Source organism: Mustela putorius, unplaced genomic scaffold, assembly GCF_011764305.1.
Source record: "Mustela putorius furo isolate JIRA1106 unplaced genomic scaffold, ASM1176430v1.1 tig00003972_pilon_pilon_pilon, whole genome shotgun sequence".
Lineage (NCBI taxonomy): Eukaryota > Metazoa > Chordata > Mammalia > Carnivora > Mustelidae > Mustela > Mustela putorius.
Genome location: NW_025422115.1, coordinates 5879605 through 5897743, shown reverse-complemented (window position 1 = coordinate 5897743; position 18139 = coordinate 5879605). Strand labels below are relative to the sequence as shown.

The following is an 18139-nucleotide window of genomic DNA, read 5'->3' as shown; positions in this document are numbered from 1 at the left end:
CTTGGATACTTAATTGAAGGTGTTTCTTCAATAAAACACACACTCCTAATTGACAGAACCCCCACCCCCTTCCACCACTGACATCGTTTTGGCTGCTCTTTTAAGAGTAGCATTGTTGGTGAATAATGGCAGTTAGACCCTTACTCCCCTTTACTCTGAGTCAGTCAGTTGAGATCTGGCAAAGAAAAGCACATTCTATGAAACGTTGGTGGATATCACCTTTTGAACAATGCTCGGGTAGTCCCTAAGGGCTGAAGGATAATTTTCTCAGGATCTTTTAGTCTGACTTGGCTGTCCAGAGGATTTTTTTTTTCCTAGGGAATGTCCTTGATTGTATTCTGAGATTCCTGTGTTTAGTGTTTTTAACTTTTTTGAGGTTCTGGACCCCTTTGGAAATTTGAGGAAAGCTATAAACTTCTTGCAAGAAATACACGCACATAAACCAGATTTTGCCAGTGTGAAGGGTTAAAGACATCTGTGTTAGAGCCTTTTTAGTATATGTTTTAATAGAAAACTCCCTGGACTTTGAACAATAGTTGGCTGACTTCTGCTATAGCGTATTAGGTACAGACCTGGCTATGTGTCTATCTCCCCTGCCTCCCTTCTGTTCCCTGAAGCAGAGGCACCCTCCTGCTCAGGGATGGGAGAGGGGCAACCTACAGCCAGACTGCCCAGGTCAATGGATTCTTCCTCTTGGCTGTAGCACGAGCCCAGGCAAGGCTCACCCTGTTGGTGCCTTGATTTTCTCCCGCGTCAATGAGGACGGTAATTGCATCTTATGGAGTGGTGGTTGTGTGTGTGCGTATATGTGTGTGCACATGTGGTCGTGTGTGCACATGTGGTCATGTGTGTGGACATGTGTGGACACACAGGTACGTGTGTGTCTGTGTATCATGGGCTATAGAGATTCCCGTCACCAGGGCCAGCTGGGGGGACCCATCCATGCAGAGATGCAGCCTGGTACTTTCTGGGGTAGAGTCACTTCTCCGCGCCTGTGCGTCATTCAGCTTTTCTGAATGGGCCAGATTGCTCTCTGAAATGGCCTTTCTATCCCTGTATACTCTCATTAAAGTCATCTGAGGGTCTTTAATCCTGCTGACCTTGCTGGGTTTTATCAGCATACTTGGTGGGAACAGCCAGTTTGCACTTCTGACTACTGGTGAGGGGGAGCAGCTTTTAAATTTTTGCTTGGCTGCCAGAGTTGAAAATCACGTCATCTGTCCTCTGTCTTTAACCTTGTGATGTTTTTTGTCAGGTAGACATTTTCAGTATAGATTTAGCTAGATTTCTTGGTCCTGTCCCTTAATGATTGCAGCTTTTAGGTCTTGCTTTAAAATATTTTGACTAATGTGGTGCCTGGGTGGCTCAGTGGGTTAAGCCTCTGCCTTCAGGTCATGATCCCAGGGTCCTGGGATTGAGCCCCACATCGGGCTCTTTGCTCAGCAAGGAGCCTGCTTCCCCCTCTCTCTCTGCCTGCCTCTCTGCCTACTTGTGATCTCTCTCTCTCTCTCTCACTCTGTTAAATAAATAAATAAAATCTTTAAAAAATGTTTTCATTACTCTAAGATCATAGTGATATCCCCCTGCATTTCCTTCTGATGGACATACCCCTGCATTTCATTCTGAGGGAGTCAAAGTTTTGTTTTCACACTCGTACATTTAACGTTTAGAGTTTGTTTTTGTATGTGGTATGACATGGTGGAAAACATAATTAGTTTGTTCCCACTGCCCTGGCACCGTTTATTAAATGGTCTATCACCTCTGCAGTCCAGATCCGGCATGTGGGCACCGGTTGGCAGCCTTTGATGCAAGTTTCAGGCAAGGCCTCTGGTACAAAAGACCTGGGATCGAATCCCAGCACCTTCACTTGCTGCTGGAACTTGGGCAAGTTGTCAACTTCTGTAGTACCTCATTGGGACCTCATTAGTACCATGGGGACAATAGTGGTATGTAGCTTACCAGGTGATTATAAGTATAAAGTGAGATAACACACAGAAATCTTCAGCACAGGGCCTGGTGCACACATGGTAAATGTTTCAAGAAATGTTAGCAGTCATCAGCCTCCTTCTGCTCCTCATTAATTCTCCCCTATTCCACTTGACCTCTTGTAAGCCGCAGAGGGTGGCGTTATACAGAGATCAAGCTGGCAGGGCTGATATGTATTCATTCATTCATTTGAGGACGTGTAAACTTTCATTGTTCCACACTGCTTACATTTGCAGAGAGGCTGCTTCGTATATTTACAGATGTAAGTTTTGTTCAGATGCCTGGGCTACCACGAGTATGGGGCTCCTACTGCAGGAAGGTACTGTGATGGGCTCTGGGCCTCTAGAGGAGGAGAGGAATGAGCCTGGTAGGATCAGGGAAGAATCAGTGGAGGAAGGTACCCTCCAGTCTGGACTTTTGAGGACTAGAGAAGGGATTGGGGGAGGTGACCACTGAGGACCAGTGACGGCTAAGGTCTGGGCTTGGACCCAGGAAGTAGGGAATAAGTCTCAGAGTCTGGGAGCAGCAGGAAATGGTGATGACTGAGATGGGGTGGGAGACAGAGAGAAAGAGAGGGGCATGCGAGCTTCTGAACTTCAAAGTGGGGGGTGGTGGGGCCTTGAGGAGGCTCAGTTTGGAGTAGCAATTCCCGTTTGGTGTGGGCTGAGTCTGGGGTAAATTGAGATGGCCAGACTGACCAGCCTTGGTAGAATGCCACAGCAGGGCTTGAATGAGAGCCTGGTCCTGGGGATGGAGATGGGGGGTGGGGAGGGAACGGGAATTTCATCAGCACAGACGTGACACAGAAGTGTGTGAAATGCTTAAAAGATGAGAAACACATGCGTATTCTCTGCCTTTGACATTGTAGACACAGACACTGGCATTCACACTATTTTTGTAGCCTAGAGTAATCCCAAAACTCAGGGTACCTACTATGGTTTGAATGTTTGTGTCCCATCCCCACCAGCACCCAAACCCATAGGTTGGAATCCTCATCCTCAGGGTGATGGTATTAGGAGGTGATGAGGTTGAGGGTGGGGCCCTCAAGCTTGAGATCAGTGCCCTTGTAACAAGCCCCACAGCTCCCTTGCGCCTCTGCCACATGGGGCTAAAATAGGAAGATGGTCTCTGTGACCTGAAGGAGGACCCTCCCTGGACCGCACTGGCTTCCTCTCCAACTTCCAGGCTCCAGAACTATGAAAAATAATTACTTACTGTTTAAGTATTTTACTAAAAATACTTACTGTTGTCAGTAAGCCACCCAGACTGTGGTATCTTGTTGTAGTAACTCCATCAAACTAAGACAAGTAGCCTTTTGGTCATGAGTCATACCCATAGGCATAAAGCAGCAAAAGGACGTGAACCTAAAGGCAGAGCCTGGGAATTTAGCCCACTTACTTCAGGCCACGCCAGAGGCTAGCCATCTTCTTTGTATGCCCCCTCCAGAACAGATCAGCTTGCTTCCTCTCCCTGTGCTTGCTGTCCTCCTACCTTCCTAGTCCCAGTCTCTTCAATATTCGTTTTTTAAGACGCTCGTTTTTGTCTTATTTTATTTTTGTTGTTGTTTGTTTGTTTTTTGTGTTTTTTTTAATCAAAAGGAATGACTTCATTTTTTGCCTCCTGTCAGCAGAAGCAAAGCCCCTCTTGTGGCTCCCTAGGTCATCAGAAGAGAGGGCTCGTCATGGTAGCTTGACTAGCTCTGAACATTATGTCAATATCCAAATGAGAGCCAACTCCCACCTTAGATTACTTCTTTTGTTGAGGGGCTATAGTGTCCTGCCAGTGGGGAAATTTACACACCTGTGCTCGGGGAGCCCTGCAGAGCTGCCCTGGGGCTTGACCTGACTTCCTCCCTGCACTCCTAAGCACAGCCCAAGAGCCAGGTCCACCCTAGAGGATTCCAAGCATGGATTCGAAGTGCGCCTGGTGCTGCTGTAGACCCTTGTCCTGGGGTCTCACTTCGATTTCACGTTTCATCCCCAAGAGGGTGACTTTGCTGAGCTAAGCATTTAGCAAGAAATGTGGATTCTTAGTTACTCTGAGAAAGCTTTTCTTTTCTTTCTTCTTCTTTTTTTTTTTTTCCTTTTTTGCTAACTTGGCAAACATGTCTATGCATGACCTCGTATTTTATTTTTCCTGTGGAAATACAGCTGAGTATGAAGCTGCTTATCAAGGCTGTCTCAGACAAGTTTCAAGAATATACCGCTGTGAGAGTCCTTGCAAGACAGTGAAGGTGAAGTATAGAAACAGGTCATGTGGTCTGAGAAATGCAGGTAATCCAGGTGATGTCTGGTGACCCAGATAAAAATAGACTGACTCATTTAATCCCAGTGACTAATGAACTAATTATTAGCACCATGACTTCATCAACCTGTGACCCTTGAATGCTCTTCATGAAAACTCCTTTTTTTTCCTCTGGCTTTATTAAGGTATCATGGACAAGTAAAATTGTAGTATACTTAAAGTGTATGGCATGATGATTTGATATATGTAGATATTATGAAGGAATTCCACTCAAGTTAATTGACACATCCATCACCTTGCATATTTACTTCCTTCCTTCTCCTCTCCTTTTTTTTTGGTGAGAACATTTAGGTGTCTCTTAGCAAATTTCAAGGGCAGTCACTATACTATACATCAGATCCTGTCTTCTATATTGGCCTCTAATCTTGGTCATTCCCACATTGCTGAATCAGGCCCATACTTTCCTATTTCACATCTCTTTATATAAAATTTAAATGGAGTCTCACTTAAACATAGAGTATATCTAAGTGCACCACTCAGCAGATCTTTCTGGACAGAGTACCCTTCCTGACCACAACCCAGATCCAGAAATAAGACAGTCCTGGCCTCTGGGAAGACTCACGCATGCCCCTTTGGTGTCTGTTCCCTGAACAATCACCAGACCTGACTTTTTCAGTCACTCAGTAAATTACTCTAACAGGAACCTCTTTGCCATCACCACCCGAGTCAGGCACTGGAGTTCGTCAACCAAGCGGATGCCCCTCCCTGGGCCCCATCTCAGTCACGGCCCCTCTCCTCCCACACGTAACCACTGTCTGGATGTCTGCATCGACAGTTCCAGTGTCTCCTGGCTGGTGCTCTTGTAATTTTTGAATGAGTCAAGGTGAAAAGAACAGCGGCATTTGTGTTTCCCAGCTTGCTGAACTTGGCCCTGAGCACACAGAATGCCCGTTGCTGCTGGTTCAGCTTTTATTGAGATTCACTGAACAGAAACAGCAGCAGGGCTCCCTTTCCCTTGCGTGGTAGAAATTCGGGGGCCTGCTGGGTGCCTGGTGAGGCTTGCAGATTCCCACACAGACCCAGAAGGGTCGGTTCCCTGGCTCCCCATTCCCTTTTCCAGGTGTTCTTTGCAATTCCCTGAGGATTTGAAAAAAGGTTTTCAGCCTCCTATTTTTCAGACCTAGGACTGTGTAACCTTTACAAGCCTTATCGGAAACTGACTCTTCTCTTGAAGTCTACGCCTGTGAGCTTTTCGAGAGCATTTCGTAGGGATGGGGAACTTTCCAGATGCCGATAAACGTGGGTCTGCATTGGGCACAACATTGTCTTCCCACGTCTCTCCTCGTTTCCCCAGATGGGAAGCCCAGCTCTAACTCGCCTGGGCTCCCCACTGCCAAATGACTGCGATGTCACCTCTGTCTCCAAGTGCCACTGGTTGAAGTGTTTCGACTTTGAAATACAGAGCCAGAGACACTTCTCTGACTCCTTGCATTCCACCCTGGGACTTCTCTACCAAGCATTTTAACGGCCAGATGGCCCATACAACTTTCCAGACTGGTTCCCTGTTATAAAGCTATGCCCTAAAAATGGTGAGCCTGGTCCCACAGCCTGTGAGGCAGCTCTGGTGTCATCTAGCACATGAGGATGGCAGGCTCCTGCGGCCACTGTCTTTGTCCATTATTCATGTGAGGAAGCAGAATACATAGCACTTCCAGTCTGTATCTAGATAAAGCTCTGGGTGTACTAGTCCATTCAGGCTACTGTAACAAAATACCCCATTACTGGGTGGCTTATCCAGCGACATTTATTTTTCTGTTTTTCACGCTGGAAGTCCAAGGTCAAGATGCTCCTGGGGTAGATTTCTGGTGAAGCCACTCTTCCTGACTTGTACAGCCATCTTCTCACTGGGCTCTCACATGAGCTCTCTGTGCATGCATGGGAGAGCGATCTCTGGCGTCTCTTCCTCTTCTTCTGAGGACACCACTCATATCAGGTTTGATCCCATCCTGATGGCTCCACTTGAACTGAATTATATCCTGAAGGAACCTATCTCTGAATACGGTCACACTGGGGGATAGGGCTTCAGCCTGTGAATTTGGCGGGACACAACACAGTCCTCCACACTGGACAGGATGAAAATGTGTGTAGTCCCTCCTACCAGCCACCCATCATTTCGCTTTCTTCCTGGCACTGACTAATGGCAGGATTTAGCCGTTTTCCCCCGTGGCTCTGCCTGCAGGCTCTCGAACAAGTTCAAACAGAATTGCTGACAGACTGTAACTCATGCCCATCCTCTGGCCACAGAAGGGCTAGGAACGTGCTCTTCTTCCCAAGGAGCCCCTGTACTCACTCTGTGACCCCTTTGAAGACATTTGGCCCCGAGGAAGCCTCAGCTGTCTCTTTTCCCACACGGAGGAAGTATTTTTAGACAAAATACCTCCCCTGTTCTCTCAGCCTCACCCCCACCTAAAACCCCAACTTCCCAGAGGGAGAGAGAGAGCCTGCTAACCTACCAGTCAAGGGGACAGGTGGCGAGAGAGGAGGACAAAGGAGTCTTAAAGCTGTTGAAGCGACTGCCAAAGCCCCTTGTAAAATTATTGACAAAAACAAGCGATAAGCAATGCCATCCATGCAAAAACACGAATGCGTTCACGCTTTTGAAATTTGTCTGTGTCCGTTTCTGTGGGAGTGTGAGCATCGTTCTCCCAGCGCCAGCTTCCAGGAAGGCTGTTGTGTCACGTGCCCAGGGTTCACGTCCACACGCTCCCTCTGCGTGCGCACACGCAGAGGCATGCACGCACGCATGCGCAGGAGAGACGGGGGTGTTACGGGGGGTGCAGCCGTCGAGCAGGCTTCTGAGGCAGTCACGCAGTGTTACGGGGGTGCAGCCGTCGAGCAGGCTTCTGAGGCAGTCACGCTTTTGGAGCGGCGGATGCTGGAAGGCAGGTCTGTGCCCCGCTTGCGCTGGGGGAGCACATGCGAGTGCTCAGAGGGCTTTTGAAGGGAGCTCATCGGCTTCCAGCTCCTGTGGCACTCGCAGGTGCTGCGGGCAAACGCTTCTGCTTGAGGAACGAGCCGCGGCCCCGGGTGCCCGGAAGTGCTGGCCGACTGAACGGAAGTGAGGATGAGGGCATGGCTGTTGGGGGGTGTTCCGAAATAACAGGTGACGTATGGCAGGAGGCCGCAGGAGATTCGGTGCCAAAGCTCCAGCTTCGGTCTCCACTGTTGGCGCTGCTGAGAAGCTGTCTGTGGGCTCAGCTCCCTGGGGAAGTTGTGTCTTGAGACCCTGGCGCCCAGCCTGCCGGCTTAGCGCCTGATTTACAGCATCTCTTCTCCCGGTGCCACCGGCCTCCCTGGCTTTCTGCTGGATGTCGTTCTCAGAGCTGTGTTTCCTTCTAGGCCTTTTATTCGACTTGGGATCCCACACCTGGCACGATGCCATCATATACAGGGAGTCAGGAAACACTTTATATGAAGTGTTTGTCAGAGTAAGAGACCTTTAAGAATGTCCGACAGACTCCCCTCTGATGTCCTGAGGTGAACCTGCTGGGGTCCCTTCCTGGTGGGTGTCCAGGCCTGTTTCAGAACCCCTGAGCTGCTGTGGGCTCCTCCGAGGAGAGGCGTCTTGCTTATTTGAGGAACGTTAAGTCTACTCCCTGGAGTTCCCCTCCCATGTGCTGGGCCCCACCAGGACACAGGTGCCATCTTGCCTGGAGGGTGGGAGATCTGCAGGACCTCGCTGTGCACTTGGCTCATGTCGGTCGTGGTCTTTTGAGTATCAAGTTCTTTCTCTTCCCTCCCCTGTCCCAGCGTGTTTGGGATTTCAAAGAATGCAGTAAAGTGTTGGGATGAACTTTTTTGCTCCACACTTGTATATTACAGGGAAAGTTGACTCCTACACTTAACAGTTACTGAACTCATCAGAATGTTGCAGGAACTGTGGCTCCAGCCCTGGGACCCTCCAGTCCTTTCTGGGGACTTGGCTGTGTGATTCCCTCACTGGGAGTTGTGGTGGCATCTCTTCCCCAAACCCTGGGTCCTGGAGGCATCAGGGAAAACTAGAGTGTGGTTTTCCTTGATTCTGATCATAATCAGGAAACTCCTATCTCAAAGAAGCAGGTCTGGTGACATTTGGACAGGCTCAGCAACTTTGCCTGTGACAGAGGCTGCTGGGCAGATTAGCAGAAAGCTACGGTGCAGGGAGAAGGCTGGGAAACTTCTTTGGGATGTGTCAGCACAATCATTGCCTGTTTTGGTGACACCCCACCTCCCCACCTCATTCCCAGCCCCCGCACAGCTATTCTTGTGTTCCAGGGATGGTGACTGTACCCATGAATACACTGGCATGGGCATCGCCCCCCCCCTTTATGCCTTTGATGTTATACCCAAGAAGGCTTTGCCTACCCCAGTATCAGAAAGACTTATTCCTCTGTTTTCTTCTAAGCATTTTATAGTTCTAGATCTTACATCTAGCTTTTCAATCCATTTGGAGTTAATCTGGGGGTTACCATGTAAAGAAGGGGGTCTGACATCAATCTGAAATCCCAAACACGCTGGGACAGGGGAGTGAAGAGAAAGAACTTGATACTCTTCAGCATGTGGCTTTCCAGTTGTTACAGTACCATTTATTGAAAAAACTCTTTTTCTCCCCTCTCTGGGTGGTCTTGGGACACTGGCTGAAAAATCGATTGACTGTAAATATGCAGGTTTATTTCTGGACTCCCGGTTCTGTCTAAATGTCTGTCTTTATGCAAGTCCTACATTACTTTGCCTACTCTAACTTTGTTTTAAGTTGCAAAATGAGGAATGTTGAACTCTTCAGTGATCAGACTTGAAACTTTTACTTTGCCCACTTACTACTTCCTTTAGCCTCAAGGAAGTTGCTGGGTTTTTCAGGTCATCAGTCTTCTGCTCAGTAAAAAGTGTTAGGTACTGTAGCTTTGAATTACAGTGGCAGCTTCTACAGTATTCCTGTTTAGCAGAGAGCCGGTGCCCCTCTTTGACCATGGCTCCCACCCTCTGTTCATGATGTAGGAATAAAGATCTTGGCTAACTCCTCTTCCACCCATCGTAACTGACACCCAGAGATCCAGAAAACAAGAAGCAGGGAAACTGGAGGTGGAATTGCCAAGGCAGGAGTAGGTCTGGAAGAGCTTATCCAGCTGTGTTTCTGGGAGATGGGGGCACTGAGTTGTGACAAAGAGCCACAGATAGGGACAGATCTGAAAGGTGGTGCTCCTCAGTCCCCAGCTAGGGCACCATGCCACTCAGGCCACCTCTCCTGCCAGCCTTCCAGAGCCTTATCTTTCATGTTCTATCCCAGTTTGTGAGAAGCTGCACCTGTCCTTCAGCAGAGGTTCTGTCTACTGTGTGTAGGGCTCGATCCCATGACCCTGCATTGTGACCCAAGCCAAAACCAAAAGCTGGATGCTCAACCGACTGAGTCACCCAGGTGTCCCAAATAATTTAGGTAATACAGAGTTAAGAAATGTATGTAACACTTAAATGTAGACAGTTAAATGTAGAATTTCCTTATTGCAACTATTAAGGATAATTGTGTCTGATAATAGGACATAATTTTAAGAATATGGTCCATTGTCATTCAAGGATTCTGTGTTTGTGAATTTGCCTACTCACTAAAATTTATTTGTAACTCTAAAATCAATGTTTATAGTGCTTACGTGGTCATTTGCAGATGTGTGCAGAGAAGCAACATGTTTGAGTTACCAAAGAGGCTTGCTCGCAGATGAGGTTGAACAAGGGGACATTTTGCCTTCTCATTTCAACTCTCATACTGTAAAAAAAAAAAAAAAGTCCTTTTCTTGGTCTTCTGGTGCCATGTATTTTACATTTTTGTGCTTGTTTTTGGATGATTTTGCTTTTTACAGTGGCTTTCAGGAATAGTGCTTAAGTTCTGTCTTGTGTTCTAAAAAGCACAGAAGGGCTGCAGTGTGTCTTACAGAGAAAAATACAAGATTAAGTTTCATTTAGGCGTGAGTTATAGGATTGTTGGCCATGAATTCAAAGTTAATGAATCAACAATATATATTAATGTGCCTATATTAATGTGCCTTTAAACAGAAACTCACATAAAACAAGTTTACATATTATAGTTGACAAAGGTATTGTGACCAGAGGCTTACAGGAACCTACTCCTGTATGTCCTCTAGGAATGGTGGTTCCATATATGAGAGTTTCATGTTCATAATGCCTTTTTAGAATCTAAATCCCAGAAATAATGAGAATTGACCGTAGGTTTTTTTTTTTTTTAAGATTTTATTTATTTATTTGACAGAGAAATCACAAGTAGATGGATAGGCAGGCAGAGAGAGAGAGAGGGAAGCAGGCTCCCCGCTGAGCAGAGAGCCCGATGCGGGCCTCGATCCCAGGACCCTGAGATCATGACCTGAGCCGAAGGCAGCGGCTTAACCCACTGAGCCACCCAGGCGCCCTTGACCGTATTTTTTTTATCATTTGTCACACCCAGGCTCTAAGACATTTGCTTCTAAGTGCTGTTTGCAAATTCAGATCATACCTCCAATCACTTAGAGAAGTTTACATCAGCGTGAGGTCATGTCCACAAGGCTGAATGTACAACTCTGTCTCAATCACTGTGACTGCCAAGTGAAGAGCTGTAAGTTGCTATCTTGTAATTGGCAGTGTGGTGTCCCAGTGATAACCATAATGGTGTTAGTACTTTGAGCTGTTGGTAGGAGAAACTCGACCATTTTTTTCAGAGGCAGAGTCCAAGAAGGTATGAGTAATGGCCAATAAGGCCAACAGCTGCAAACTGTTTACATGTGACAATTTGGTGGATAAATCAGAGTTTATACAGTTGTGTGTTGTTTATTCCTTAATCTAGAAAGGATATGGTCAACTCTTAAGTTTAAGAATTATGTGCTTATATCATGCAGTTTTCTACTGAAAAAGAAAATAATTAAACTTCCTCACCCAATTTCCTCTCCAAAATTGCAGTCCTACCAAGGAAAGGATGAGAGGGAGAATGTTCACACTGAGCTGACATGGCTAGGAAGATGGGTTAGGAGACTCTGGCTTTTCTGAATAAATCTGATAGACTTCTCCAGGCATCCGAAAAAATAACTTTACATCTCTTCATTTTTATTGTTGGCATTTTGGATTTTTTTTAAAGATTTATGTTTTTATTTTAGAGAAAGCGCATGAGTGGGAGGAGCAGAGGGAGAGGGAGAGAGAATCTCAAGCATACCCCATGCTCAGCTCAGAGTCTGACCCAGGGCTTGATCTCACAACCTCAAGATCATGCCCTGAGCCGGAACCAAGAGTCAGATCCTCAGTGAACTGCACCATTAGCAGAGGTAACTGCTAATATTGTTGCACATATTCCTTGAGTCTTTTTTATCTTTATTTTAAAAAAGCTTGGACTTAAATGCCTGAAACCTTTATTTTATCCCACCCACATCTCTGCATAAGCACACGCTAAGATTTATGAAAATCTTTGAAACCCGCAAAGATGACTCATTGTTCTTGGTCACCAAAGCTTTGGTGAGGGAGGCTCAGGGTTTACCTGGAGGAGCACCAGTATTAGAGACAGTCCTGTTTTTGTACCTGGGTCCCGCTTGGTCAGCCATATAATTGGTTACTGGGCCTCCATTTCCCTATGTGTAAAATGGGGCCACTAACCATATCCACCAAATAAGGGAGGGTCACGCCTTCCGAGTTGTGCTTGCCCCTAGAGGGGATCCCAGTATTTGCCAGTTGCCTTTCTGTTTCCCTTTTTATTCCAAGGAGCTCTGCAAATATGTGGAATTGATGTTTTTAACATTTCAAAAATAAGTTCCCTGTTGCTTTTCTTCCCTTTTTAGTGAAGAATTGTAAATCATGGAAGGCTAAAGACATGGAAAACACCACTCTAGGGTCTTATTGTAGGTGTAAGGAATTCCGGTGCAATAGGAAGTTCCCTCTGGTGCCACAGCCTCAGCCTCCCCTCCCCTTCCCACTGCTCCTCCATTCTTTCCAGGGAACAGGGAATAGTGGTGGGCTTTGTTTCTCCTTGAAGCTCAATTGCCGCTTGTTGCCTGCAGCTCTTACTTTTACCACAACCTGGGATTTTCTCCAGACTTTGTGAGTTGTAGGCATTTCCACACCATGGGTCCTAAAGCCTCCAGGCTCCTGTACTCCATTTTGGGGGCCATCTTCTCTTACGCACTTTGCCTTGCTTGCTTTCCTGACCAGGCTGTGCATGATTGGAATACATAATTCAAAGCGCTAGATCTTAATCCACCTCCGTGTGTGAGAATATTTCTCCTAAATAAACTGATCCTTTGTTTTCTCCTTAAAAAAAAAAAAAATCCTCTGTGTCTTGGAAAAATTAAAATGCAATTATTGGAAGGCTCTTTGCTTAGCTGTTTCCGTAATGTTGCGTGTTACCTAATTATAGTGGAAACTCAGGCCTGCCGGCTCCGGGTGCTGAGAGCAGCTGGGGCCAGGAACGTGTTCGTGTGGCTTCGAAGTCTGCTGGTTCAGCATCGACTCTTGGGACCGCAAGCTCAGCACAGCTGGCTTCAGATGCCTCCCTTCCCCATTCACCAGATGGCTTTTCCCCGGGGGAGTGTGCACATCTGATTGTTCTTATTGATTCATTGACCCAGGACGCTGCAGCCCCCAGGCTGGGAGAGGCCTGCTGGGTGTGCATTTGAGTCTGTGTGTGTGTGTGTGTGTGTTGCATGCACATACCATCAGTGCTGTGTAGAAGCATTCCACCTACTCACTGCTGGACTTGGTGCAGCAACCCACAAAGCATTTTTAAACAAAACCAGAATAATGACCTTGAAGGCACCAAGAAGCCGGATCATGTACTTTCTGGTTGTCATTTTTCTACTTCCAATGTCTGCTTTGCTGGATTATGATGTCCACGTGCAAAAAAAAAACACATCCTGAGGCCAACTAACATTTTTTTTTCCCGTTTTCTCTCTCTCTCTCTCTCTCTTTTTTTTTTTTTTTATTAATTCTTCAACCTTGGCCAAGCATGTTGCATATTCCCAAATAAAAATCGACATGCGCGGTGGTGCCGTCTCGGTGTGTCGACTGTGAGCTCAGTCCCAGAGCAGCATCTCCCTGCAGAGTAGAGTCCAGGTCAAGGGAGCTCTGCCTCTTGGGGCTCCTGGGGGGCCGTTGGAAGGAAGGAGGGAGTGTCCTGTGTGAGGCTGAGGGCCACCTCCGTTTGGATTTGTGTCAACAAAGAGGATAGGTGTCACTTTTGGGAAGCAAGGAAAAAGGTTCATTTTAATTAACTTCCCCTGTCCATTTTCCTCCACTTTCCACCAACTCCTTCCCTTCCTCCCCAGTTCCTGTGCTTGCAAGGCTGGTGTCTGCTCCTGAGACACCTGGTGCACATTAGTGAAAGGGGCCCGCTAAACTGGGGGCAGCATGCAACTTGCGGGGGGCATGGCATCATGGGTGGAAAATGGGCACCTCTCATGCCGGTGGCCACAGTTCCTCTCAGGGCACAGGGCACAGCACTGATGGGGGGAGTCTGGCTGAGACAGCCTTTATCCACCTGGTCACCAGGTATCCCTGGGCAGCACATGCTTGGCTGTGGGGCCAGTGGAGCCACAGCCCACCCCAGAGCCCTTGTGAACTCACAGCAAGGGGAACCTTGAGCCGCTGCCAGTGTGCGCCATGCCAACCGCCCTGGGCCACCACCCACTCATGTGTCTCATGCTGTATGAAGGGGTCAGAGGCTACAGTCCTGGGGAGTACAGGTGCTTCCCGTCCTCACACGGGTTCCATCCCAAGCCCTGGGAGGGGGTGGGGGCCTGTGGACTCCTGGTGTTGAGATAAACCTGGTGTCATTGAGAAGTACCTGGGTAGTGAGGGATGCCTGTCCGAGTGCAGAGACAGCAGGAGCTAACAGGGAACGTGGAGAGCTACCGTGGGGAGTGGCTCACAGCTGCAGACATGTGGCTGTGCCTCAAACATGGCAGGCCAAAGCCCTCTTTTTCACACATGCCTTTCTGCCAGGGTAACCTCTGTCCCCTAGAAAACTCCCCTCCATCCTCCAGAGGCTGGCAGCTTCCTGTCCCTCACTTACACCCTTCCCCTGAGTCTGGCTTCCAGCCAGGGGCCTGGGTTCTGTTCTTGTCTCAGCAGCCAAGGGACCCCAGTCAGGTGTGTGTGGAGATGAGTGAGTTGGTCCATGCGGCTCAGCGTCACTGATGATTCCTCTTCCATGGTGTTCTCTCTCTCTCCCTCTCCCCCTCCCAGTCTCATTCTCTCTGGAAGGCTCCTGAAACATTTTTCTGAATATCATGCACAGCCTTCCCTGGCCTGCTTTCTGTGAGCCTAGTGGCTCCTAGGTGCCCTACTCCCACCCTGAGGGTACTGGTCCTGCAGGGCTCGGACTGGGAGGAGGGAAAGAAGGTGACAGGGGTGCAGAACTTAAGGAGGCATCCCCTTCCTCTCTGGGGGTGCAAGCATAGGGTCAGCTCTGGGGTGGGGGACCCTCCTTCAGCTTTTCATGCTGGGGCCTTGCCTCGCTGGCCTCACCTCTTCCCCACCCTGGATGTCGAAGTTGGAGAGCATCCCACCACCACACACCACTCCAACTCACTTTCTGTGCAGAGCCTCGGTCTCCCTCTGTCACCGCCAGCCTGGGTAATTACGATGAAATGAGATAATGCGTGCAAATACAGCACATTGCCTGACATCTACTAAATGCTTGGGTGATCTGCGTGGTGGTTATTATTATCATTAATGCTTTGTCGCTGAATCCCAAAGCAGTAGACACCAGCCCATCCTCCGCAGGAGCTCTGGAATGATGGCTCCAGCCCTATGGCAACATTACCATTCTAGTCTGCCCCTCCCCTCCCCGTCCTGAGTGATGTTGACCTTATGGACTGGCCTAGCGAGGTCAGGGCCTCCCACATTCTGAAGAGGATGTGTTTTTGTGTCTCTGCTGCAGGAATTGCTTACTTAGGAGGCGTGTGCAGTGCTAAGAGGAAATGTGTGCTTGCCGAAGACAATGGTCTCAATTTGGCCTTTACCATCGCTCATGAGCTGGGCCACAAGTAAGTATCAGACTCTGTATTGTTCTGCCTTTTCCAGTTCCTTCCTGAATATATGTATGCATATATATGTTCTTAAACATATGTATTTATGTGTGTGTGTATATATATATATATATATTTTTTTTTTTTTTTCTTGAATTCCAAAAGTTCTGAAACAGTGCTGCTCTTTGCCTTTGCTTCTTCTGTATCACAGACCTAGGCCAGCAAGCCTGGGTCCCAGTCTTTCAGGGAACCCATAAAGATTACTGACCAGATGATCTGAGACTTGAAATGTTCATTTCATGTTCATGTCTCTTCTTAGTGCATACAGTCTAGAGCAAAGAGGTTTGTCTCAGAATGTCTTCTTTGGTTGCGTTTCCTTTCCTGGACCAGCATGATCTTTGATTCACTCTATCGTTCAGATAATGGGATTATCTTCATACTGTTGACTTTCTATTTCCTTGAGAGTCGGTTTCCAATGAAGTCCAACTGTCTTGAGGCAGAATGTCAGTGTTGTAGTTTAAAAGACTTATCAGTTGCTGCCTTTGTCCATGGAAATTCTTCCCTAGAGGAGGGAAGAGCCATAAAACCTCAGAGCCCAAAGATGTTGTAGGAAGGATCTGAGGCAGCCTCCTGGATTTTCAGAGGAGGGAACAGAAGGTCAGAGGGGTTGAGTGGCTGGCCCAAGATTGAGATCACCTGCAGGAAATCTCAGGTGGCGGAATGCCAGCTGACCCTAAAACTGTGGCTTGAGGGTTTACTACTTCTCCTGCAGTAGGTGTCTGTTTTGTATTTCTCTGAGGGGAAAAAAAAACTGTGGTATGACTGCAAGAGAACTTAAAAAATAAATACATAAATTGAGGCAGTCAGACCATGCAGAACAATAGGAAAATTTATACTAGGTTGGGTAGAACAAAATTAAATAGACATCTAGTTCTTGGGGAAAAAACACAAGATGTTTTCTAATGACCTACTGAGTATGATGTGCAGGACCCTAAATGTGAGCTCAACCTTCTGCAAAAGTAAAGTCGGTTTGTAAGGAGAAGCACAAAATCAATTTTCTCTAAGATTATCTGTATCTGTGGATTTATTTGTATTTTTTGGTCTTGTTTTCTCTGGTCCCATTCTCATTTTTTTCACTCTCGTAGATGGGTTTGGTTGTTACCTTTTTTGTGCCTACTGAGTATCGTGATGTGAGCGGAGCAAATAATAATAATCCCGTGTGTATTTCCTGCGATTAAGGCAGAAATAACATGTCATTGGCTAAAAGAAGCAAAACGAGTAGTTGTCTCTAAGTACACAGTTCTTTTATCTCAACAGTATTTTTTAAATACTGTATTTTTTAAATACAAAGGGCAATAGCCCTTTACCCACACTTTTTTTTTTTGCCTATACTACTAGGAAATAATTTTTTAAAATTAATCATAATCAAATATGTATTCATATTTCTGATTTGCTACACACACACACATACACACTCTCAAAGCTGTGGTGGAAAGTGGTTGCTGAGAGAAAAACATAAATCAGCATGACTTTGGCAAACATCCTCTCTTCTCTTCTTCGTGCCAAAGGTCCCACCCAGCTGGTCGTGGTTCCTCAGTATCAAGGACCTAGTGGTCCTGAGAACGCAGTTGTCAAAACATTTTCTGACATGTGGGTTGTCGTGGACTTTTGGATGCATCTGTTTATATGAACTGCAAGATTCCAAGCAGTCTTCAGTGCCAGGGCCCACACTGGAGTGCTCTTTCCACCCATGTGTGAGCACACACGTGCCGCACGGAGGCCTTTCTCCTTGGACGTGAGGAGCACCGGGGACCATTTTCTCCCTGCTGACCTGTGTGATTGTGCAGGGCCGCTGGCATTCCAGCACAGGAGGGCTGCAGGAATGAATGGGGAGATTCAGTCCGACTCCAGTAGCCTTTAGCTACAGTCTGCTTCAGTTTTTTGGAGGGCCCTTTATAGCTTGCTATTGCGCTCTAATTACCTACGAAAACAAACACCTAATTGTTCATCAAAGCCAATAAATTCTGCGAGCATTTGGCCTTGCCCCTATTTGGGCGATTATAGTTTTCCCAAGGAAGTCTGTTGTCACTGATTATTTGCGAGCAGTGGGAAGCAGGTCTCTGAGGGACGAAGCCACAGTCTCTGCATCTGCAGACCCTTCTGACCAGTTGGGCTCGGAGCCCCAGGCAAGACTGTGTGGGGGCTTGACAAGAGGGATCAGCCTCTAGTCCTAGTGAAGCCACTTGCCAGGCTGCTTCACAGATCTGAAGCCTGTAGGTGGCTGCATATTGGAACAGAGTGGAGTTAAATAACTCCTTAAGTTAAATTAAGTATGTTCTTTAAGTACATGTACACTAAGAGAAGATAGGAGGGTATTCTCGGAGGACCTGAGCGCTGGTCTATGCTCTTCAAGAAAATTTCTCAGTGAAAGCTTTAGAAAATGAAAAAGAGTACCCTTCTATGTACCTCACCCACTGGTCCCTAAAATTTAATACTGATAAAGTAAAACTTCTCTTCTGAAAGTTGGGTCTGTGCCTTTGCCCCTGGGTGCTCCTAAGTATGGCCCTTCTGTTGCTTACCCACTGTATCTCATATAAGAATCTGTGCAAGCCATTACTCCAGCTCTGAATGTCAGGAGAAAAATTCACTTTCCATGTGAGGTACACGTTGCACTTATCAACAATGAGAGTCCTATACATTAACCTGATTTTCTCCCTGCTTTGGCTGTCAGAAAACACAAAGGGAATATCAAGCTCATTTTCCTCAATTAACTCATCCAGATCCTGGAATTTTGTTTTTCCTCCCTCTTTCTGTGTCTCTTTGTATGAATGATCATATTTTACATATTGTTAGTTCAAAAATAATTTCTTTGGTACCATAAA

The 18139-nt window shown here is 47.0% G+C and overlaps 1 protein-coding gene across 4 annotated transcripts in view; it reads left to right on the top strand.

Annotated features, from left to right (window-relative positions):
* ADAMTS17 (ADAM metallopeptidase with thrombospondin type 1 motif 17) overlaps positions 1-18139 on the top strand; it is a 327264-nt gene that overhangs the window by 119184 nt on the left and 189941 nt on the right. For all 4 annotated transcript variants that reach the window (XM_013060100.2, XM_045070851.1, XM_045070852.1 and 1 more), the window contains exon 8: positions 15170-15275. In XM_013060100.2, coding sequence (XP_012915554.2) covers positions 15170-15275 — 106 coding nt within the window. The remainder of the gene's footprint in view (positions 1-15169; positions 15276-18139) is intronic.